This window comes from Mesoplodon densirostris, chromosome 8 (genome assembly GCF_025265405.1).
Source record: "Mesoplodon densirostris isolate mMesDen1 chromosome 8, mMesDen1 primary haplotype, whole genome shotgun sequence".
In the NCBI taxonomy this organism is placed as follows: domain Eukaryota; kingdom Metazoa; phylum Chordata; class Mammalia; order Artiodactyla; family Ziphiidae; genus Mesoplodon; species Mesoplodon densirostris.
The window spans coordinates 24,427,513-24,453,794 of record NC_082668.1 but is presented as its reverse complement, the minus strand read 5'-3'; the positions used below and the strand labels follow the sequence as shown (position 1 = coordinate 24,453,794).

The following is a 26,282-nucleotide window of genomic DNA, read 5'->3' as shown; positions in this document are numbered from 1 at the left end:
AATATTAATACATACCACATGAAATGAGTTAATAAATGTAACAGGCTTAAAGCTGTGATCAGCACATAAGAAGCATGCAGTAAGTGTTCACTCTCATTAATGTCATAACTAGAGTCAGTTGCATTCTTCCAAGAACTTAACGTTCAGGCAATGAGTTTTGTTTTGCTTTTTAATATTAGACATAATTTATTAAATATTTGCAGTTGCTAGTAGTTATGAAAAGTAATAGTGGAGAAAATCTGGGATGCGGAGAGAATGGTGACATTTAGATGGCCTAACATTCTTTTTTTTTCAGCAGAGTTGTTAGACTACATTTGTCAGTATAGGTAAAAGCAGTTGCCCGTAAGCTAACCTCAAGTTCATCAGTAGTAACATTGAGTGATGTTTATAAGGAAGTCAGAGGGCTGCCTACTTGTTAGTTTATTTTTCATAGATCTTCAGAATGACATGGTGTCTTACATAAAGTGTATTTCTTTGTCCTTTGTTTTGTGAGGAAAATTTATTTCTGAAATGAAATAAGGTATTTTTGTATTCCTGCTAACTCTTCCTATCATTCTCTTTCTCTGTGATTTAGATACCAGATGACAATTATAGCATTCCAGAAGGTGAAGAAGATCTGGCAAAAACAGTTCAGATGGTCCAAGAACAGGCTACAGATACTCAAATTTTGGTGAGAATTTTGAACACAACCATAGCCTATAGTTTAACAGTGATACTTTCTACACGAAGTTTTGAAAGTCATTTAAACTATAAATACTTCACTTACTAGATGCAGCTCTATCACTTGACGTCTTTTTCGCTTCTATTTGTTTATCATCTATCCTTCACTTTTAGTAAGTAGTCATATTTACCTTGCCTTGGATCATCATTTTCCACATGGTGTTCACTTTTGCATGACTTTGCAACAAATGACACTTTCTCTCAGAACTCTCTTTAATCTCAATGGAGTTTAAACAAGGATTTTCAGCACTTGTACAGGTATTGTATGCATATTCTACAGTCTGTTTTGTAAGCATCTGTGTTTTTTGTTTTTCATGGAAGTATTTAGATCACAAGAAATGCTTAATATATTGTGCTTTGTTCTTGTGAGGCTAATGAACTAATTTCACTAGAAAATATGGTGGGGATGCTTTCTGATTATAATACCACCAATTAACAGTACATGGAATGATGACATTCCTGTAAAATTGCAAGCTCAATTAAAAATTGACAATAATGATGATAGCAAAAATATTTTTAAAGTGCTGCCAATACTAATTAACACTGAAGTCATACCAATACTAATTAAAAAGGTTGCTTTTCTTCAAAAATGAAACCTTTACTGTGAAATATGAAGGAAATTATTATACTCTTATTTAGGTGCAGATTTGGCTTCCTCAGTGGAAAATAGTATGTGATAGACTTCACTCCATATTCTGCCCTTTGTCAGTCTTTCCATATTTTGCAGATTTCCTTGGTTCAGAAATCTAGTTACTCCTTTCCAAAATATCTGTCCATTCAAAATTGAAAAATGCTGAAGAGGAGGATTTTTTGAATTCAGAATTGATTATATTCTAAGTGGAGGGCTTTAGCTCATAGTAAACTCTATTCTCTAATATATCCTATGGATATAGTTCCTTCTAGGTAGACGTAAAGTGAAGTCTACTATGCAGACTTTATCAGTCTGTTGGATATCTCAATGCAGTAATTTATAGGAAGGTTGTAAAACATAGCATTTTGAACGATGAGCAGTGAATAAACGTATCAGTTGCATTACATGTATTACTCATCATCTTACTTCTTGTTTTACATCATTAAGTAAAGAGGATTAAAAAAATACTTTATGTACCACTCATTTATATTGGTACTTGGTAACATAGATATGCCTAACACAATGCTTGGCACATAGTAGGCACTAAATGAATAGCAGTTAAATAAATGAATGGATAAATGAATCATTGAATGAAAAAATTATGACCAAACTGTAATTGCATCTTTGTATGTGGTATCATGCTAGAAGGTGCTTGTAAATCCAAAGATAAATCCAAGAAGGGCAATTGGTGAATAAATTCAACATAGTAGCAGTCATATCTTCTGAACCAAATATCAGTAATTCTTCTCTCATCAGTTCCTCAGAAGCTTTCTTTTATCATAAGCTCGTGAGAGTTAACTTTCTAGATTTATGACATATTTATAGCTTGTTGACTCTCATTTAAGTTTTTATCTGTTTTTTGAGTTCTTTGGAGGAACAGTACTATGCAGAAAATTCACAAAAGTTTCCCTTTAGCTTTTAAAATTAAATATGAATTCATTTTATAATAAGCATTTCAGTTATGTATTTCTAATTTGGTTTTTGTTTCTATAGTATTTTTATCTTCAAAATCTAGCTTTGAGTTGTGCCATGGGCTTTCTGTTTTAAGAATATTTATTGCTTATGAAACCCACTTCCTTTTGTTATGATTTTATTACATCTGTTTATGAGCAAGATATATTTTCTTCTATGTTAGAGGATAGTAGTAGTCTCAATTAAACAGGGACTTTTAGAAAATTCATTAAAGACTGCAAGTAAAAAAGATCATCATTACATTAGGAATGTTGAATATAGTTGAAATTATTGAAAAGTTGAAAGTTAGAAATAATGTAAGTAGATTTATTGGTTAAAAAATTAACAAGGACTATTTATATAAGAGTTGACATTTAAATGAATTTTTATAATTTTCTTTAAACCTTGATAATATATATGAAAAATCTGAGAATTGATGCATGTTTTATTTCATAAATTTTAAACTTTTTATCCTGTAAAATATGTTTTCCTTGATAGGTGCAATGTTTCAGAACTCTGAAATAAAATATAATTTTATCATATTTAAAGTGATTAATGAAAAAAATTAATGTAGGAAATGTTATTAATCTGTGACAAATGTGTGGTTTGGTTGTACTGTCCATTGTTTCTTGAAACAAGTCTTTTTTCTAAGTATAAATGTAAGTATAAATAGGAATACAGGCACAGACACATATACACACACATATTCCTTAGAAATACTTGTATGTAATTTTATGAAAAAAAGTCTACTTATATTCAAGCTGGGTTTTCCCCTCTACACTGTGAGCATATTATTGCCATTTTGGGAGGTAATTCTTTAGCTGTTTTGGTTTGTGATTTTTTTGTTTTGCAAATTTTGGAGGTGCAATCTTAAAGGTCCATGTATTGCCATAATAATATAATATTTATAAACTTATAAGTTTGATCTTTAAAGATAACAGTAGCAGAGTACCTAAATCATATAACTGTTAAATTTCCTGACATCTTCTCTCCACCTCCTCCTCTAAGAATGTAAGGCATTTCTTTGAAATAGTCAGGTGTTTCTGGAGAAGATGAATTGATAACTGAACAAAAGTACCATACTGTTGAATGTATTAATCAGTAGTTCTCAAAGAATTTTACTCTAAGATATTTTCCTACATATTTATTAAGAAGTACTATCAAATATTTTCATATTAAAGTTATGTTCTTATAAGAAAAAAGTAGCTCAGGATTAGTAAGTTTGTATTCCTTTCATTTATTTATTTATTTTTAACATCTTTATTGGAGTATAATTGCTTTGCAGTGGTGTGTTAGTTTCTGCTTTATAACAAAGTGAATCAGCTATACATATACATATATCCCCATATCTCCTCCCTCTTGCGTCTCCCTCCCATCCTCCCTATCCCACCCCTCTAGGTGGTCACAAAGCACCGAGCTGATCTCCCTGTGCTATGCAGCTGCTTCCCACTAGCTACCTATTTTGCATTTGGTACTATATGTAAGTCCATGCCACTCTCTCACTTTGTCCCAGTTTACCCTACCCCCTCCGCGTGTCCATTCTCTACGTCTCCGTCTTTATTCCTGTCCTGCCCCTAGGTTCTTCAGAACCATTTTTTTTTTTAGATTCCATATATATTTGTTAGCATATGTTATTTGTTAGCATATGTTATTTGTTTTTCTCTTTCTGACTTACTTCACCCTGTATGACAGACTCTACGTCCATCCACCTCACTACAAATAACTCAGTTTCGTTTCTTTTTATGGCTGAGTAATGTTCCATTGTATATATGTGACACATCTTCTTTATCCATTCATCTGTCACTGGACACTTAGGTTGCTTCCATGTCCTGGCTATTGCAGATAGAGCTGCAATGAACATTGTGGTACATGTCTCTTTTTGAATTATGGTTTTCTCAGGGTACATTCCCAGTAGTGGGATTGCTGGGTCGTATGGTAATTCTATTTTTAGTTTTTTAAGGAACCTTCATACTGTTCTCCATAGTGGCTGTATCAATTTACATTCCCACCAAGAGTGCAAGAGGGTTCCCTTTTCTCCACACCCTCTCCAGCATTTATTGTTTGTAGATTTTTTGATAATGGCCATTCTGACTGGTGGGAGGTGATACCTCACTGTAGTTTTGATTTGCATTTCTCTAAAGATAAGTGATATTGAGTATTCTTTCATGTATTTGTTGGCAATATGTATATCTTCTTTGGAGAAATGTCTATTTAGGCCTTCTGCACATTTTTGGATTGGGTTGTTTGTTTTTTTGATATTGAGCTGCTTGTAAATATTGGAGATTAATCCTTTGTCAGTTGCTTCATTTGCAAATACTTTCTCCCATTCTGAGGGTTGTCTTTTCATCTTGTTTATGGTTTCCTTTGCTATGCAAAAGCTTTTAAGTTTCATTAGGTCCCATTTGTTTATTTTTTGTTTTTATTTCCATTTCTCTAGGAGGTGGGTCAAAAAGAATCTTGCTGTCATTTATGTCATAGAGTGTTCTGTCTGTGTTTTCCTCTAAGAGTTTTATAGTGTCTGGCATTACATTTAGGTCTTTAATCCATTTGGAGTTTATTTTTGTGTATGGTGTTAGGGAGTGTTCTGATTTCATTCTTTTACTTGTAGCTGTCCAGTTTTTCCAGCACCACTTATTGAAGAGGCTGTCTTTTCTTCATTGTATATTCTTTCCTCCTTTATCAAAAATAAGATGACCATATGTGCATAGGTTTATCTATGGGCTTTCTATCCTGTTCCATTGATCGATATTTCTGTTTTTGTGCAAGTACCATACTGTCTTGATTAGTGTAGCTTTGTAGTACAGCCTGAATTCAGGGAACCTGATTCCTCCAACTCCGTTTTTCTTTCTCAAGATTGTTTTGGCCTTTCGGGGTCTTTTGTGTTTCCATACAAATTGTGAAATTTTTTGCTCTAGTTCTGTGATAAATGCCATTGATAGTTTGATAGGGATTGCACTGAATCTGTAGATTACTTTGGGTACTATAGTCATTTTCACAATGTTGATTCTTCCAATCCAAGAACATGGTATATGTCTCCATCTCTTTGTATCATCTTTAATTTCTTTCATCAGTGTCTTATAGTTTTCTGCATACAGGTCTTTTGTCTCCTTAGGTAGGTTTATTCTTAGGTATTTTATTCTTTTTGTTGCAGTGGTAAATGGGAGTGTTTCCTTAATTTCTCTTTCAGATTTTTAATCATTAGTGTATAGGAATGCAGGAGATTTCTGTGCATTAATTTTGTATGCTGTTACTTTACCAAATTCATTGATTAGCTCTAGTAGTTTTCTGGTAGAGTCTTTAGGATTCTCTGTGTATAGTATTATGTCATCTGCATGTCTACATATATACTATCATATATAGTATCATGTCTCTATGGGTAGTATTATGTATAGTGACAGTTTTACTTCTTCTTTTCCGATTTGGATTCCTTTTATTTCTTTTTCTTCTATGATTGCTGTGGCTAAAACCTTACAAACTATGTTGAATAATCATAGTGAGAGTGGGCAACCTTGTCTTTTCCTGATGTTAGTAGAAATGGTTTCAGTTTTTCACCATTGAGAACGATGTTGGCTGTGGGTTTGTTAGATATGGTCTTTATTATGTTGAGGTGAGTTCCCTCTATGCCTACTTTCTGGGTTTTTTATTTATCATAAATGGGTGTTGAATTTTGTCATAAGCTTTTTCTGCATATATTGAGATGGTCATATGGATTTTATCCTTCAATTTGTTAATATGGTATATCACATTGATTGATTTGCGTATATTAAAGAATCCTTGCATTCCTGGGATAAACCCCACTTGATCATGGTGTATGATCCTTTTAATGTGCTGTTGGATTCTGTTTGCTAGTATTTTGTTGAGGAGTTTTGCATCTATGTTCATCAGTGAAATTGGCCTGTAGTTTTCTTTCTTTGTGACATCTTTGTCTGGTTTTGGTATCCGGTTTTGATCGTGGCCTTTTAGAATGAGATGGGGGAGTATTCCTCTCTCTGCTGTATTTTGGAAGAGTTTGAGAAGGATAGGTGTTAGCTCTTCTCTAAATGTTTGATAGAATTCAGTTGTGAAGCTATATGGCCCTGGGCTTTTGTTTGTTGGAAGATTTTTAAACACAGTCTCAATTTCAGTGATTGTGATAGGTCTGTTTATATTTTCTATTTCATCCTGGTTCAGTTTCGGGAGGTTGTGCTTTTCTAAGAATGTGCCCATCTCTTCCAGGTTGTCCATTTTATTGGCATATAGTTGCTTGTAGTAATGTCTCATGATTCTTTTTATTTCTGCAGTGTTAGCTGTAATTTCTCCTTTTTCATTTCTCTCTCAGTTGATTTGAGTCTTCACCCTTTTTTTCTTGATGAGTCTGGCTAGTGGTTTATCAATTTTGTTTATCTTTTCAAAGAACCAGCTTTTAGTTTTATTGATCTTAGCTACTGTTTCCTTCATTTCATTTATTTCTGATCTGATCTTATGATTTCTTTCCCTCTGCTAACTTTGGGGTGTTTTTGTTCTTCTTTCTCTAATTGCTTTAGGTGTAAGGTTCGGTTGTTTATTTGATATGTTTCTTGTTTCTTGAGGTAGGATTTTATAGCTATAAACTTCCCTCTTAGAACTGCTTTTGCTGCATCCCATAGGTTTTGGGTCATCATGTTTTCATTGTCATTTGTTTCTAGGTATTTTTTGATTTCCTTTTTGATTTCTTCAGTGATCTCTTGGTTGTTAAGTAGTATATTGTTTAGCCTCCATGTGTTTATATTTTTCCCGATTTTTTATTGTAATTGATATCTAATCTCATAGCGATGTGGTCAGAAAAGATACTTGATATGATTTCAATTTTCTTAAATTTACAAAGGCTTGATTTGTGACCCAAGATATGATCTATCCTGGAGAATGTTCCATGAGCACTTGAGAAGAAAGTGTATTCTGTTGTTTTTGCATGGAATGTCCTATAAGTATCAATTAAGTCCCTCTTGTTTAATGTGTTATTTAAACTTGTGTTTCCTTATTTATTTTCATTTTGGATGATCTGTCCCCCGGTGAATGTGGGGTGTTAGAGTTCCCTACTATGACTGTGTTAATGTCCATTTCCCCTTTTATGGCTGTTAGCATTTGCTTTATGTATTGAGGTGCTCCTATGTTGGGTGCATAAATATTTACAATTGTTATATCTTCTTCTTGGTTTGATCCCTTGATCATTATGTAGTGTCCTTCTTTGTCTCTTGTAATAGTCTTTATTTTAAAGTCTATTTTGTCTGATATGAGAATTGCTACTCTACCGCAGCTTTCTTTTGGTTTCCATTTGCATGGAATATCTTTTTCCATCCCCTCACTTTCAGTCTGTATGTGTCCCTAGGTCTGAAGTGTGTCTTTTGTAGACAGCATATATACGGGTCTTGTTTTTATATCCATTCAGCCAGTCTATGTCTTTTGGTTGGAGCATTTAACCCATTTACATTTAAGGTTGTTATCGATATGTATGTTCCTATTACCATTTTCTTAATTGTTTTGGGTTTGTTACTGTAGGTCTTTACTTCTCTTGGGTTTCCTGCCTAGAGAAGTTCCTTTAGCATTTGTTGTAAAGCTGGTTTGGTAGTGCTGAATTCTCTTACCTTTTGCTTGTCTGTAAAGGTTTTAATTTCTCTGTCAAATCTGAATGAGATCCTTTCTGGGTAGAGTAATCTTGGTTGTAGTTTTTCCCTTTCATCACTTAAAATATGTCCTGCCACACCCTTCTGCCTTGCAGAGTTTCTGCTGAAATATCAGCTGTTAACCTTATGGGCATTCCCCTGTATGATATTTGTTGTTTTACCCTTGCTGCTTTTAATATTCTTTCTTTGTATTTATGTTTCGATAGTTTGATTAATATGTGTCTTGGCATGGTTTTCCTTGTTTTTATCCTATATGGGACTCTCTGCACTTCCTGGAGTTGACTGACTATTCCCTTTCCCATTTTAGGGAAGTTTTCAACTATAATTTATTCAAATATTTTCTCAGTCCCTTTCTTTTTCACTTCTTCTTCTGGGACCCCTATAATTTGAATCTTGGTGCGTTTAATGTTGTCGCAGATTCCTCTGACACTGTCCTCAATCTTTTCATTGTTTTTTCTTTATTCTGTTCTGCAGTAGTTATTTCCACTATTTTATCTTCCAGGTCACTTATCTGTTCTTCTGCCTCAGGTATTCACCTATTGATTCCTTCCTGAGAATTTTTAATTTCATTTATTGTGTTGTTCATCATTGTTTGTTTGCTGTTTAGTTCTTCCAGGTCCTTATGAAACATTTTTTGTATTTTCTTCATTCGATTTCCAAGATTTTGGAACACCTTTACTATCATTACTCTGAATTCTTTTTCAGGGAGACTGCCTATGTCCTCTTCATTTGTTTCGTCTGGTGCATTTTTACCTTGCTCCTTCATCTGCTCTGTGTTTCTGTGTCTTCTCATTTTGCTTAACTTTCTATATTAGGGGTCTCCTTTCCATAGGCTGCAGGTTCATAGTCCCCGTTGTTTTTGGTGTCTGCCCCCCATGGCTAAGGTTGGTTCAGTGGGTTGTATAGGCTTCCTGGTGGAGGGGACTAGTGCCTGTGTTCTGGTGGATGAGGCTGGATCTTGTCTTTCTGGTGGGCAGGACTACATCCATTGGTGTGTTTTGGGATGTTTGTGGCCTTATTATGATTTTAGACAGCATCTCTGCTAATGGGTGGTGTTGTGTTCCTGTCTTGCTAGTTGTTTGGCATAGGGTGTCCAGCACTGTAGCTTGCTGGTCGTTGAGTGGAGCTGGGTCTTAACATTGAGATGGAGATCTCTGGGAGAGCTTCTGCTGTTTCATATTACGTGGGGCCTAAGGTCTCTGGTGGATCAATGTCCTGAACTCGGCTCTCCCACCTCAGAGGCACAGGCCTGATACCAGGCCGGAGCACCGAGACCCTGTCAGCCACATGGCTTAAAAGAAACGGAAGAATAAATGAAAGAAAGAAAGAAAAAAATAAAATAAAATAAAGTTTAAAAAATAATAAATAAGTATTGACAATAAAATAAATTTAAAAAGTAATAAAAAAAGAGAAAAAAAGGAAAGAAAGAAAGAAGAGAACAACCAAACCAAAAAACAAATCCACCAATGATAACAAGTGCTGAAAACTATATTAAAAAAAAATAAGGGACAGGACCCTAGGACAAATGGTAAAAACAAAGCTATAGACAAAATCAAACAAAGAAGCATACACATACGCAGTCACAAAAAGAGAAAAAGGAAAAAAAAATATATTGTTGCTCCGAAAGTCCACCGCCTCAATTTTGGGATGATTCATTGTCTATTCAGGTATTCCACAGATGCAGGGTACATCAAGTTGATTGTGGAGATTTACTCCACTGCTCCTGAGGCTGCTGGGAGACATTTCCCTTTCTCTTCTTTGTTCGCACAGCTCCTGGGGTTCAGCTTTGGATTTGGCCCCGCCTCTGCATGTAGGTCACCTGAGGGCGTCTCTTCCCGCTCAGACAGGACAGGGTTAAAGGAGCAGGTGATTCGGGGGGCTCTGGCTCACTCAGGCCAGGGGAAGGCAGGGGTATGGATGCGGGGCGAGCCTGCGGCGGCAGAGGCCAGCGTGACATTGCACCAGCCCGAGGTGCCTTGTGTTCTCCCAGGGAAGTTGTCCCTGGATCACGGTACCCTGGCGGTGGCGAGATGCACAGGCTCCTGGGAGGGGAGGTGTGAATAGTGACCTGTGGTTGCACACAGGCTTCTCGGTGGTGGCAGCAGCAGCCTTAGCATCTCATGCCCGTCTCTGGGGTCCGCGCTTTTAGCCGCGGCTCGCGCCCGTCTCTGGAGCTCCTTTAAGCAGCGCTCTTAATCCCCTCTCCTCACACACCAGGAAACAAAGAGGCTACAAAAAGTCTTTTGCCTCTTCGGCAGGTCCAGACTTTTTCCCGGACTCCCTCCCGGCTAGCCGTGGGGCACTAACCCCCAGCAGGCTGTGTTCACGCAGCCAACCACAGTCCTCTCCCTGGGATCTGACCTCCGAAGCCCGAGCCTCAGCTCCCAGCCCCCGCCCGCCCCGGCGGGTGAGCAGACAAGCCTCTCGGTCTGGTGAGTGCTGGTCAGCACCGATCCTCTGTGTGGGAATCTCTCCGCTTTGCCCTCCACACCCCTGTTGCTGCGCTCTCCTCAGTGGCTCCAAAGCTCCCCCATGCTACCTCCCGTCTCCACCAGTTTAGGGGCTTCCTTTTGTGTGGAAACTTTTCCTTCTTCACAGCTCCCTCCCACTGGTACAGGTCCCATCCCTATTCTTTTATGTCTGTTTTTTCTTTTTTCTTTTTCCCTACCCAGGTATGTGGGGAGTTTCTTGCCTTTTGGGAAGTCTGAGGTCTTCTGCCAGTGTTCAGTAGGTGTTGTGTAGGAGCTGTTCCACATGTAGATGTTATTTCTGATGTATTTGTGGGGAGGAAGGTGATCTCCACGTCTTACTCTTCTGCCATCTTGAAGGTCTCCTCCTTTTATTTAGACTTTGGTTTCATTAAAGTTCATTTTAAATCATAAATATCATAAATGCTAATGAAATAAATACATAAAATAATTTTCATTACTTTTACACGTTCAATGATTAAATCACAATAAAAAGAGCTGTTTGTCGTTATTGAGTTCCTAGTCCCTTGATGTACACATTTAATTTCAGTTAAAGAACCAGGCTACTTTTACCCCGAGCCCTGTCTATAGATTCTCCAAACTAGTATCTTTGACTTAATTTGAATTAAAGAGTTGATTCTCAGGAGTCAAAAAAACAGTTTTCAAAGGAACTCACTGACTGGAATAGTTCAAACTACATCAAGACAGTTTTGATATATGGTCCAGTAATTCTTTGCTATTCAACATTTAATTAATTCTTAAGTCCTCTCTGATTTTGTTCTCAACATATCTCATATCCTTCTGTTTGCTTTCATCCCTTACTTAGTTCGTCTCAGCTTCACCTTCTGTCTTCTCTCATCAGAGCTACTGTCATGCTGCTGATACTGTGCCTCCTTCTACTTGCATGTAAAGGAGGTTTTAAACACAAATTTGAATTTATCACTCCTCTACTTAAATCAGTAATGTCTCCATTCTTCCATCTGCCTTGACCTTCTTGATGTGCTTTCTGTCTGGCTTTCCAACTTTCTCTTTGGTCCTTTCTCCATAAGACCTTGAGCTTGAATGGACTGAACTCTCGTTCCTTGTCTTTGTCTCTGATGTTTTTCTTGCCTTGAATTTCCTTCCATCATTCTTCACCCATTGAACTTCCTCTTCTATAAATTCCAACTTAAGAGTCTTAACAAAGCCTTTTACCTACCCAAGACAAGTGAAATACTTTCCACCTTTATCTATCACTTTACCAAGATGACCTCTATTTTTTTACACAGGACACTATTTAGAAACCTCTCTAATTAGAAAATTTCACCTTTATAACTTTCATAGAGAAAACTAAGCAACGTGGTAGAGCCACTTTTGTCTCCAACAGATTTCTGGGTCACATGTGGATGGATTTTTTAATAATTCAGCATTTTGTAAAGTGAGGCATATTTGCTAGTTTTTAGAGCCTTGGTTCTTTTTGTCCTTATTCTGAGGTGCTTTATTAACACCATCATTAAATTAGTTTTAAAGCTGTAATGAGAGTTGTATCTATTGTATAATTGAGATAAAAATGCAACTTAAAATTACATAAATGTACCTATTGTCTGTATGTATGATGTTCTGTGTAGACTTAAAAACAGGCCTTTATAATCAAAACTAATCACAAATAGTAGAGCTTCTATACTGTTATTTGTTTACATGTTTTGTTTTTTACTCAACTGGTCTTTCCGTTCCTTGAGACAGAGATGGTGTCTTATTCATATTTAATTCCTAGCACTTTTCACACAGTGCCTGGCATATGGGTGATATTCAGCAAATATATGTTAAGTTAATGTTATTTGTAAAGATAAAAGAGACATTAATGATCACATTACAGCTTGGAACGTGTGTGTGTGTGGTGTATAATGCTGAAGGACTATAGATTAGATACATAAATATATTGTCAGGATTATAAATCTCAATGTATAAGTAAGAACTATGGCAGTTTAAAGTGGTTGGATTTCTGTTTTGGATGTTTCAAGGTGTGTGTACAAGATGCATTCAGGAAGAGAAAACATTTATTTGAGAAGGCAGGAATCTTGTGTGTTGCAACCATACACACAAGCATCTTGTAAGCAAGCAGTGCATAGGCATCTTTAGAAAGTAGAGTAGGTACAGTCTGTCTTCCCTTTTCTCCTATGTTCCTGATTCCTTCAACTATCATCCTTCTCATCTTAAAATATCATGTTCAAATTTACTGACCCAAAATCAGAGGTAGCATTTATTAAGTATAATGAATGTTTGCTTTGAGCTATATTATGCCCTTACCTAACAGTTATAAATATAAAATCTTCTACCACAATTCAACAACTTCATGGATGACAGGCATGCTGTACTCTGCTACTTTGGCATCTCCCATGATGTTTGATATAGGGTCCTACACATAATCATCATTGTTATATGATATCTTTTTTAATGATCTTAGGAAAGAGAAGTTATTCTGCATGAGCTTTAAAAAAAATTATTTTAAAACCCCATCATTTGTCAGGAATTTTCTGTAGCCCCCTAAAGTTGCTTAAACTCATCACTATTTTGATTGTCATAATAGCCACTAGTAATTAACACCAGTATTAAAGTATTTATAGAACTTTTAAAGGACTTTTTGTAGCAAGAAAGATTTTTTTCTTCAGTGCATTTCTGTGTAACCGTTGTGTACATTCTTTATAACCTGTCTGTAACCATTACCAAGTTGGGAAGGAGAAGTAGGAAGGAAAGTCCATTGCTGGGTTTCTATAGTTGAAAATAGATCTGACTATCCAAATATTCTGCAGTGAGATTACTGAGTTCTTACCAATGAGAAGAAAATGAATGTACTCTGGAGACAATGATGCTGTTGATATTAAGAATCTACCCATTACTTGATTTATTTTTATACAGCGATATGTGATATGGTAGTTGTTATGACTGTCCTAATTTCATATCTCACTTGCTGAAATATCTCCATTTCTCTAGTTTAAGGATCTCTAAACTTGTTCTCACAAGGGCCACATAGAAAATATTTTGTGTTTTGAAGGGCATAAGTTCTCTGTTGCAACTGCTCAACTGTAGTGCAAAAACAGCCATAGACAATATGTAAATAAGTGGGCATGGTGGGGTTCTAATAAACTTTGTTTATGAGAACAGTTAGCTGACCCCTAATCTAGTTGATAGACTTATTTCCATTATGAAATAGTAGTACAAGAGCCCTTTATTGCACATAATTTCTTCCATAGTGTTTCTAGAAATCAAGGCACCCAAACCATATTTCTTTTTATAATGATAAAAATTAAAATAATTAAACGATCTATGCATATTTTTTTTTTCTTTTTTAAAATTTGTTATATCCTATTGTTAGGGCAAGCTGACCTCCTTATTGTTCTTCAAACAATCCAATCACAGTCTTGCCTGCCTTTGTACTTGCTAATGCTGTATCTGGAACATGACTCTCCCTCTTCTCTAGATTTATGTTCAGATGCCGCTTTCTCAATGAAATCTTCCTTCATCACCCTATGTACATAGCAGCCCAGCTCCACACACATATCTGCTCCCTACCTGGCTTTCCCTCACTTCAACCCTCTGTTTGTACCCCCAGGCACTTAGTACCATCTACCATACTATATATTTTTAATTTAGTTATTCATTTTCTGTCCCTATATTCTTGATTATTAGTTATGAGGACTGAGTCTTGTCTCTTTTCATCACTGCTTTATCCCTAGTGATTAAAATAGTTCCTGGACATAATAGTCAACAAAATTCTTTAAAAAGTGAATGAATGAATGAATGTAAGGCCTATGTGTACAATTAATCAAAGCTTTGATATTTTCAAAATAAGTAATTACACATTTAAATTTTAGGAGCAGAAAACAGTCCTGTCTTCAAAGCATGCAGTACCTGAAGCAATAGAAGACTTTCTCTGCAATTTCCTGATCAAAATGGGAATGACCAGAACTCTTGATTGCTTTCAGTCTGAATGGTAAACAATTAAGTAAATAGTTGTCTAGAAATACTAACATTATTTAACATGTGTACTTTTAATCATCTTAAAAGACTTTGAGTGACTCAGCTTATGTAAAATGAATGAACTGGATAGAAACTTTTCCCATCACCACCACTGAAACCACAACACACATACACACACAATCAGGATATCAATTTCAAAGAAGTTTTTAATAAATATCTTTTCTAAATATACAAATTTAGGTGATTTTCAAGAATCAATAAAATGGAATGTCTCCTATAGTTATATAATATGAAGCTATTTGATAAAAATACTTTTAAAATGTCTTTTGAGTAATTATAAGGGTATAATTTCCTGTATTAAGACATCCTACTAACAGTACTACTTTGCTTGTTTTACTTAGAGTGTAATGGCCTGCTTTTCTCTACTCACACAACTAATTTTTTTTCTACAAATATCCCTTCATTTAGAAGTAAGTGGAATTACATTGTCAAATGATACCTTTTTCTTGTTATAATTGAAAATTTAATAACTTATTGGTTATGAAAATCAGCAGGCATACTGTCTTTATTCCTTTGCTGTAGTGGTAATGTCACCAGGAACGTTTTCAGAGTCCTAACATTTGTTAACAAAATATTATTAAATAATTGGATAATAAAATGTTTGATTTTTAAAAGCCATTGATATTATAGAAAGAAGGAATAATATGATATATAAAGTTGTTTATAGTGTTTTGGAGTTCAATCCTAATTTTAAATATAGGTGCGATTTGTAATTTCTACTAATCCAACTTTGATTTAATTTTTATATTCTGCTTTTTTTCATTCTCATCTACAGAGACCATGCACATAGAAGAAATCAGTTTCATTATTTTAAATTGCACGTCTAATGTTAACAAATTTAACTAGGAGAACCTTTTTTTTTTTGCGATATGCCCGCCTCTCACTGTTGTGGCCTCTCACTGTTGTGGCCTCTCCCGTTGTGGAGCACAGGCTCCGGATGCGCAGGCTCAGTGGCCATGGCTTACAGGCCCAGCTGCTCCGTGGCATGTGGGATCCTCCCGGACCAGGGCACGAACCCGTGCCCTCTGCATCGGCAGGTGGACTCTCAACCACTGCGCCACCAGGGAAGCCCTGGAGAACCATTTTTGATTAATACGGTTTAGGAAAAAGAACCAGTTTGATGGTAGAAAAATAATACTCTTCCTATTAAATCTGGAAGTTGTGTGAATAATTTTTATAAAAATGTCCCTAAGAAATAATTACAACTGTATTAGAAAATACATTTTTATAAAAGTAGGTAGTTGGTTAATTTGCAGTACTAATGAAAGATTAATGTGGTTCAGTTTCCTTTTTTTCTTCTAAAGATATGTGTTAGGACATGTAGTGCTTACATGTTTGTCCAGTCCAAAGTATGAAATGATCCCCTTAGAGAAATCTGGAACCAAGTATGCTCTTAATTAGGTGCTTGTTGCCATATTATCCTTTTAGATTTAGCAATTTGAATTGAGATGAAATTTCAGAAAAGTACAGTAGTATTAAGATTTATAGAACCCCTAAGTAAGCATTCCATTTAGCATAATATTATAATCATAATGTAAAATTTGTATAAATAACTCTTCATTATATGAGCTTAGTAATACTGTGGTTCAAATTATTTTATTCTTATCCCTAGCAGCCAGTTTGTAATGAGATTACAAATTATTTGTAATGAGATTATACTGTATTGGATATTTTTATTTCAAATGAAACATTTTTTACTTTGATCAGAAACCTTTACTTACTATGCATAGTAAGACTGTAGGAATATTATATATATTATTTTTATAATTTCTTATTATAGAGAAAAACACTTGTAATATATCATTGCTGTAAATTGATATAATTTTACAAAAGGGGGTGAAGCAAGGTTTCTCTATTGTTGGTTTGTAAAAAAAAACAAAACAACCCACAAAAAACAAACAAAAACTCCAAAAACCAAAAAACCTGGGCAGTAAAATTTGACTTTTGTTCTTTCATTCCTCAAACAGTAATTGCAGTAAATCCATTGAATCTGGGGTCAGCAAACTAAGGCTCTGGGGCCAAATCTAACATGCCTCCTGTTTTGGTAAATAAAATTTTATTGGAACACAGCCATGACCTATCTTTTAGGTATTGTCTATTTGTCTCTGGTTGCTTTCACACTATTACATTTAATGGCAACGTTAATTAGTCACAGCAGAGACCATATGGCCCAGAAACCTTTTTTTTTTCTCCAAATTCTAAATATTTATTTTCTGACCGTTAACACACACAGAAAAGATTATACATATTCATAATATTCTATGAACCACAAAAAGTCTGCACTGTGGGTTTAGTCAATGATATTTTTATGACCCTTTAGAAGTGCTCTGTGGACAATTATAATTTCCCTGGGGGCAAAATTAAAGAAAGGGTTAAAATGGAGAAATTATGGTAGTGCATTTTATATACCCTTACTGAGCATACGTCAACCATCTCCTTTCCTCCACTGGATTGTTTTGCTGGCTCTTAACAAGGTCCGGACTCACACGAAATGTACATTCTTGCTCTTTGCCTTTTCCTCTTTTTATCTGTAACTCACTCCAACTCTTCTTCCCTTTACAGCCAAATGTTTTGCAAACAGGCTCTTTATTTTCTTTCTTTCTTTACTCTTTTACATCCTTGGTTCTCTCCAGTTTGGCTTCTGTTCCTAACATTCTGCTGAAGGTTGGATGGTAGTAAAAATGCCATCAAATGTAATAGTGCAATTATTTATAATACTTAATTGCTATTTTAATTTTTTCTTAATTTTAGAAGAAATTATGAATTAGTATATTCCTTTAATTTTCACAAAAGTATAAATATCGCTGCTTTTAACCAGTAAAATTTGGCATAATACATAATTACTCAAATGTGGGTAGTGCAGTTAAAACTTTTACCACATATTAATTTATTTACATAGCATTTATTTTAGTGGCCTTCATATCACTTTTTTTTCTTCTTGAAATAATTTCTTTTTTTTTTTTTTGTGGTATGTGGGCCTCTCACTGTTGTGGCCTCTCCCGTTGCGGAGCACAGGCTCCAAACACGCAGGCTCAATGGCCATGGCTCATGGGCCCAGTCGCTCCGCGGCATGTGGGATCTTCCCAGACTGGGGCACGAACCCGTGTTCTCTGCATTGGCAGGCGGACTCTCAACCACTGCGCCACCAGGGAAGCCCGAAATAATTTCTTTAGTGATTTTTTTTTTTTTGTGCATTAAATAAAGCAAGTTGCTGAAAACCAATTTTATGGTCATAAAAACTTTATGGTCCAATACTTAAGTCAATCCTTATGTCTTCTCTTTTGAGATAAGTATAAACCACATTCCAAATATGCATAGAAAAGTGATTTTATGCTTAAATGGTTATCTATTTGTTGTTTTGTAAGTTGTGGCAAATATCATTTAATATTGATTCAATTATCTTAAACTTTTGGATATTTTACAGGGGTTTTCTTGCTATTTTTTGCTATCAGATAAGATATATATATATATAACACAAAACATATGCTACTAATGTGTAATATATTAATAAAGTTAAGATTTAAAATATGAAAATGCTGAAAATTAAACATTTAATTTAAACTAATATTTAGCTCATCTATAGCAAACTTTGTAGGGATTTCTTTGTTAATAACTATATTACTTGAAATGTTTTTCTATGCTCTGGTTGTTTTTTATTTAACTTTATTAATTGTTACATATAATGATTAAAATTGTACTTATTTACAGATTTACAAATGATTTTCTGATGTTCCTTCTTATTTCACTGAGAAAATGGAAGTTCCACAACTCTTGCTTCCTCTCTACCAACCTGCCACCTCTGTTGTCAGCATTCTCCCTCTCTCCTGTCACAGCGGCTGAGCCATATACACTGTCAGCTGAGGCCAGCTCTCCTCTACTGTATCCCAGCTCCTCTCACCTACTCAAGCACATGACTCCTGCAATTGTTCCTTCTCTTTCCTGCACTGTAAACTTTTTCCTTCTCTGCTGAATCACCTCACGTAAGCATAGAGATGTACAATAATATGTCATATATTAAAAAATAGAAGAAAACAAAACACCCTGGACTCCACTTTCTCTTCTAGGTTCATCTTGATTTCCTGGGCTCTGCTTTATAGCTTATCTCCTTGAAAGAGTTTGTTGCTACTTCCTCATTTCCTACTCTCTCATTCCTACTCTAGTTCCACTTTCATCTACATGACTCTACTGAAACTTTTTTCAGTGACTTCACATTGCCAAATTCAGTGATCGATCCTCAGTACTCCTCCTATTCATTCTCCTTGCATCATTTGTCACTGTTACCCATTTCTTATTTCTTGCAACACTTTCTTCACTTGATCCCTGACCAAAGCACTCTTCTATTCTTTCACTACTTCACTGCCCCCTCTCTTTCTTAGTCTCTATTTGGTAGTATTTCCTTCTCTTCCCAATCTTGAAACAGTCCTAGGTCTTCCTTACTTCTCTCTTTACATTCACTTCCTAACTGGCCTCATCCAATCTTGTGACTTGAAAGTGTATCTATTTACTGATCATTCCCAGATTTAAACTGCATGTCCTAACTTTTTCCCTGAACTCTGGTCATGTACTTATAATGCTCATTTTCACTTAATTGCCCAGCAGACATATTGCATTTAACATGGATAGAAACAGTTCCATGATTTCTCTAAGCACCCAATTCCTACTGCATTTGTCCCCACTTCACTAAATGTCTGTCTGTTTCTCAGCCAAAATCCTTGGAGTCATCCTTGGCTTTTCTTTTTTAACCAACACCTGACATCTGATCTGTAGGAGAATCCTGTTGGCTCCATCTTTACAGCATGTCCAGAAGATACCCATTCCTCACAATCTTTACTGTTACCAACTTTGTCTAAGCCACCAATCTTTCTCTCCTGAACTATTGCAGCAGCCTCCTAACTAGACTCTCTGGTTCTACTCTTGCTTCTCTAGAGTCAGTTTCTTCAAACAGATGCCAGACTAATCCTTTTAAAACAGAAATCTGATCAGCATCACTTGTCTCTTAAAGCATTCCGATGGCTTCTGATTCAGAGTAAAATCCCATTCCTCTCTTTGGCTCCCTGCTGTCTTCCTGACTTATCTCTCACCCTTCTATTTCCTGCTCACTTAGTTGGCTCCATTTCCAAATACTACAGATGTACTGGCTTTTTGCTTTGTATTGTATTTGTCAAACTCCTCCTTGTCTCAGGGCCTTTACATTTACTTTTCTATCAGCCAAGAATGCTCCTCTCCCACATATCCACATGGCTTAGTCTCTCATTTCCTTCAGTTCCCTGCTCAAATATCACTTTGTCAGTTATACTTTCTCTGGCCACCTTATATAAAATATCACAAACACCCCCCATCATTCTCTTCTTCAGTCTCTCTGTTTCTCTTATCTTGCTTTATTTTACTTCATAGAATATATCACCATCCACACTAGAATGGAAATTCCATTAGATAGGTAGGGACTTGGACATTTTGGTTAATTTCACCAGTGTCTGGACTAGTGCCTGGAGCATAGGAGATGTTCAGTTATATTTTATGCACCATGATGATATTAGTACTTAGCAATTCATTAATATTTTATTTTAAAAATCTTATGAATATTGACATTTTAAATTTAAAAAGTTATATTGCAACTTATCACTATAAACATTCCCTAAGACTTAACTTTTTGGGCTTCCCTGGTGACGCAGTGGTTAAGAATCTGCCTGCCAATGCAGGAGACATGGGTTCGAGCCCTGGTCCAGGAAGACCCCACATGCCGTGGAACAGCTAAGCCTGAGCGCTGCAACTGCTGAAGCCCACGTGCCTAAAGCCCGTGTTCCGCAACAAGAGCAGCAAGAGGAACTACCACAATGAGAAGCCTGCACACCGCAATGAAAAGTAGCCCCCACTTGTCGCAACTGGAGAAAGCCCATGTGCAGCAATGAAGACCCGATGCAGCCAAAAATAAATAAAATTTAAAAAAGTGATTTAACTTTTTGAAATGTACATAAATTAAGCCAATGTAGTAGAAAGAAACAATATAAAGTCTTTTGTTTGCTTTTATCCTAGGTATGAGTTAATACAGAAGGGTGTAACTGAACTTAGAGGTGGTGGGCATGTTCCAGATGTCTACACCCAGAATATGCTTTTAGAAAATGAGAACAAAATTTTGAAGAAAGACTTGAAGCACTGTAAACAAGCAGCTGAGTATGTTATTTTTTAATGACATTTTTTTTTTATTTTGGACTAAATAAAAGTAAGGCATTGAATTAGCTAATAGGTGGATGGTGGTTAATGCAACAGAGCTTTAACTCTGGAGAAATGAATTATATGTCAGTTCTAGTTGGAAAGAATATGAAAGGCTTCACCAGCAAATTAATTGAACAGATGAGCAGACCACTCACAACTGTAATTCACCAACAAGAGTGGAATGCAGGGGGTTGTGCAGGAGGTTTTTAATTTGTTATGTAACTTTCGCTTCCTTATGTATTTTGATAGTCTTATCATGGCTTGTGGAAATCTTCCCCTATGAGAGTAAGCTGATTTCTGAAATAATAATAAAATTATAGAAAGCTAAAGGAAGGAAGGAGCTAGTGTATTGTTAGTAGAGCAATTTCAGTATTTGCAAGTTGCCCAAAGAAAGCTGTTATTTTATAATTTCATAGCATGAATTTATGCACAGAAGAGAAACGTAACAGAAACCAAATATCTCTGCATGTTTCTTTCTTTCTAAATTAATGAAAGACATGCAATTTTTGGCAAACAAATTTAGATAAATGGACAGTGTTATTCTGGCAAAGACAAATATGTGAATGTGTTGACTTGGGGTGAACATACTCACCTAAGACAATGTTAGATGAAAAATCAATGCTTAGATATGGAGTAGACAGTTTATGCTTTGTTCATTAATTTTTATTAAACATTTGAAGAGGGGCTTTCTCTGTTAAAGAATCATATTAAAACAAAAATTAGATAAACAGGACTACCATAAAGGAACATAATATTTCTAAGATCTTTGTAAAAAACTTTAATGTAAAGAAACGAGACTGTATTGCCAGGTGAAGGAAACATTTAAAATAAGCTTCTGCTTTTGAATGGTGGTGGTAAATAAATAATAATTTGTACGATTGTTTATTCAGTTACTATGTGCACTTACAGAAATGTATTTTGCAAATTATACAACTTTCATATTATCTATGGATGTACTATTTGGGATTTTACATTTTAGACGGAAGTGTATGATGATCCACAGAATGATAGTACTAGAATCAGCATCCTCTCTATCCTCAGTTCCATTTCTCAGAAGTGGTTTGCACTCTTGGCCCTGACACTCACTGTGATTTTGTATAGACACCTAATGGATGCACTGGGAATTTGACACAGCAAATTTTTCAGAGTGCTGCCTGGCATACTGTTTCAGTTCCTGATCTCCTTTGAATTATTGCTTGAGTTTGCTAATTTCTTTTGAATAGGTAGAGCCTCTTTCTGCAATGAGTTTTGCTCCAGTGCTATGAAATTATCATTTTTATTACTGGTTGTTTATTGAATATTATATTTAATAACTATAATCAAAACCATATAAACTGTTGCCCATGCAAATTATTAGCTTAATGTTAAAAGAAACCATAATTCAAACAGATATCACTCAAATGAAATCTGTCTCTTGTTCATGTTTACTAAAATATCAGATTACTAAATGTTTTTAAAATTTACTGTATTTACTAAAATATAGTTTTAGTTTCAATGGGCTTATGGTAGCTCTCAAATCTATCTTACTTGATATAATTAAACTTATACAAATTAGAAAAGGAAAATATTTATTTAGTTTAATCTACCTGACATGGAAAATTTGAAGGAAAGCTGCTTGACCCTTAGTAAATGCCTAATATTTATATCATTGAATGAATATTAAGCAAATTGTGCTTCACAGCCCCTTTTGATGAAGGATGTCCCTGTGGCCTAATTTTGTTGGATACATTCCCAGAAAATGGAGACTGAAATTTTGTAAAGAATTCCCAAAACTACATCTGTCATGCTACAAGTTTGCCCCAAATTGTAAGTTTCATCACACAGGTTTTTCAATTTGACTTGTGAGGTTATTTTCCCAGTAGGAATTAGTGATAAACATGGGATTCCCTTTAAGGAATTTACATTAAAGTTTTCTTTTTTAGTATTAAGGCTGTTTCTTAAAGCAAGATAAATGTAGATGTCAAATACTTTTCTAATAATAATTAATATTTAATACATAAAAAGAGTCAGGTTACAGATGTATTATATATAATCTTAATTAAACTGGTAGCATTTAGTGATGAATCTAGAAAAATCAGTGAAATCATATAGCTGCAAGCTTATTATTTATATAGGGAAGATTTGCCATGGAAAGAGTACTGAACTTAACGTTCAAATACCTAGCTTCCAATATTCTGCTACTTATTCACTCAGTTCCCTTATTGTTATACTGGGAATAATTATGCATAATATTATTAACTCCTAGGGAGTGATGTGATAACTAAATAAGACAATCTATATTAAAGAGCTGTGTAGGGCTTCCCTGGTGGCGCTGTGCTTGAGAGTCCGCGTGCCGATGCAGGGGACACGGGTTCGTGCCCTGGTCTGGGAAGATCCCACATGCCGCGGAGTGGCTAGGCCCGTTAGCCATGGCCGCTGAGCCTGCGCGTCCGGAGCCTGTGTTCCACAACGGGAGAGGCCACAGCAGTGAGAGGCCCGCGTACCGCAAAAAAAAAAAAGAAAAAAAAAGAAAAAAAAAAAAGAGCTGTGTAAATCACAAAGTGCTGTGAAAATGCCAGCTATTATTATCAATATCTCTAAAGGCTGTCATCCCTAGATTATCATATCATTATTTTTGAAATTCAGCAATGATGAAGCATGAGGAAGAGATGAAAAGGGAAAATATTACACTATAAAATATCTGAATTGCTATAATTAAAAAAGAAATTGTCTTTTTCTCTGCTGTAAGCAATGCCAATTTTAGAACAGAGGTTTCCCTGTATTTGCTGCAAATGTAGATTATCTTCTAAAATATAAAATTTAGTGTATGGTATATCTGTATGTTTCGTGATGGGTGTTAGCCAGACTTATTGTGATTATTTTGCAATATATACAAACATACATCCAATCAGTATGTTGTACACCTGAAACTGATATAATGTTACATGTCAATTAAATCTTGATAAAAAAAAGGTTGGGAAAAAACTGCTTGGAAAATATCTTTATGGATGTTTTTAAGGGAAAAACAGCATTATTAAAAAGATTTATAGTTACATTAAATATATTATTGGGTTGGCCAAAAAGTTCGTTCAGAACATCTTATGGCAAAACCTGAGTGAAGTTTTTGACCAACCCAATACATACTAGATACTGGAGAGGAATGATAAAAGTAGTAGTTTGACATTCTTTCTTGGAAGACTAGAATGTAACTGTACTTGTATATTGAAATATAGATCAATTGTTATTTTAACCAAAAATATTTAACTTTTTAACTTTTTAATTCTAAACAAATACCAAGCATATAGAAAGTAAACAAAATAAAATAATGAACTTCTTGGGCCTGTCACACAGTGTCAACACTTATCAACTTTCTGCCATTCTTATTTCATTTCTATCTCCACCCACACCCTACCCCACATCCTGTATATTATATTATTATTTTTTTAATTTTATTTTTTTGCGGTACACGGGCCTCTCACTGTTGTGGTCTCTCCCATTGCGGAGCACAGGCCCCCGACGTGCAGGCTCAGCGGCCATGGCTCACGGGCCTAGCCACTCTGCGGCATGTGGGATCTTCCCGGACCGGGGCACGAACCCGTGTCCCCTGCATCGGCAGGCGGACTCTCAACCACTGTACCACCAGGGAAGCCCCTATTATATTATTATTATTATTTTTTGTGGTACACGGGCCTCTCACTGTTGTGGCCTCTCCCGTTGCGGAGCACAGGCTCCAGACATGCAGGCTCAGCGGCCATGGCTCACGGGCCCCGCCGCTCCATGGTATGTGGGATGTGGGATCTTCCCAGACCGGGACATGATCCCGTGTTCCCTGCATCGGCAGGCAGACTGTCAACTACTGCGCCACCAGGGAAGCCCTGAACTTTGTAAATTTAACTTGGAGTTACTGATGGATTTTAAGAAAGGAACTGGTGTGATGGCATACACTTTAGAAATGGGGATGGGTTAGAAATTGTTAATATTGGAGGCAAAGAGACATAATAGAAGCCCTTATATTATTTTTTACAGTTTTTTTTGTGTTATAATTTACATAACTTGAAATGTACAAGTCTTAGCTACATAATTTTGACAAACAGATGAAGTCTTGTAACCTCCATACTCATGTTACTATAGAACATTTCTATCTATCCAGGAATTTCTTTTGTGTCCCTTCTCAATCATTCCCTCCCCTGGCAATCACTGTTCTGATTTTATTTTGCACCTTAGGTTAGCTTTGCCAGTTTGAGAACTTCATAAATGGAATCACAGAATATTCATTTCTTTGTGTTTGACATCTTCCACTCAGCTAAAATCTGTAAAGTTTATATGTGATTTTTGCATTTATCAATAATTTGTTCCCTTTTATTGCTAAGTAGTACTCTATTGTGTAGTGTATACCACAATTTGTTTACCCTTTTTCTATTGAGTTGTTTCCAACTGTGGTTATTATGAGTGATACTGCTATGAACATTTGTGTACAAGTCTTTTTGTGAAGATGTGCTTTCTTTCTTTTGGATAAAAACTTAGGAATGGAATTTATGAAGGGTAGATGTATAAGAAACTGCTAGTCCATTTTCTAACATTCAAGTTGAGTCATTTTACAATCTCAAGAGCAATATATGAGAGTTCCAATTGCTCCATATTGTCACCATCACTGAGTTTTGTTAGTCTTTTAAATTTCAGCCATTTTAGTGGTTGTATGGTAGCAGCTTCTTGTAGTTTTGATATACATTTTCCTGATAACTAATGATATTGTGAACATTTTGTGTGTGTGTGTGTGCTTATTGGCCATTCATTGATCCTGCTTTCTGTTTAAATCTTTTGCCTGTTTTTGGTTGAATTATTTGTCTTATTTTTGAGTTGTAAGAGTTCTTTATATATTCTGGTTACAAATCCTTTGTCAGAATATTGTGAATATTTCTTCCAGTTTATGGCTTGATTCTTCAATTTCTTAATGGTGTCTTTGGGTGAGCAGAAGTTTTAAATTTTGAGGAAGTCTAATGTATCTTTTTTACAATATTGCTTTTGATATTTTGGCTAAGATACCATTGCCTACTCCCAGGTCACAGAAATATTCTGTTTTCTTCTAAAACTTTACAGATTTAGAATTTGTATTTCAGCCTGTGGTCTATCTTTAATTTTTGTATACTGTGTGAGGTAGGAGCTAGAGGTTAATTTTCTTTCCTATAGGAATAGTCAGTTGTTCCAGCACCATTCTTAAAAAGATTTTTCATCCTTCATTGAATTTCTTTGGCATTTTTGTTGAAAATCAATTGACCCTGTAATTGTGGGTCTATTTCTATACTCTATTCTGTTCCATTAACCTATTTGTTTATCCTTATACTAATACCACACTCTTGATTACTGTAAGTTTAATTAAGTCCTTAAAGTGGATAGAGTTAGTCTTCCAGCTTTGTTTTTCTTTTTTAAAGACAGTTTGACTATCCTAGATCCTTTGCATTTTCATACAAATTTAAGAATCACTTTGTCTATTTCTATAGAAAGACAGGGGTGGGATTAGAATTAAGATTGAGTTGAATCTATAACAATTTGGGAAGAATGTGTGTTTGTGTGTGTGTGTGTGTGTGTGTACATATATTTATACATACGTACTTTTTTTGGGGGGAAGGATTGATATATTTATAAGTTTTAGTCTTCTATTTGTAT

The 26,282-nt window shown here is 35.4% G+C and overlaps 1 protein-coding gene across 1 annotated transcript in view; it reads left to right on the top strand.

The window, feature by feature from the left end:
- The window catches only part of SPAG16 (sperm associated antigen 16), an 887,252-nt gene that overhangs the window by 11,912 nt on the left and 849,058 nt on the right, over positions 1 to 26,282 (top strand). The window contains exons 3-5 of the mRNA XM_060106744.1: positions 575 to 670; positions 14,261 to 14,379; positions 20,460 to 20,597. Of these exons, the coding sequence (XP_059962727.1) occupies positions 575 to 670; positions 14,261 to 14,379; positions 20,460 to 20,597 (353 nt within the window). The remainder of the gene's footprint in view (positions 1 to 574; positions 671 to 14,260; positions 14,380 to 20,459; positions 20,598 to 26,282) is intronic.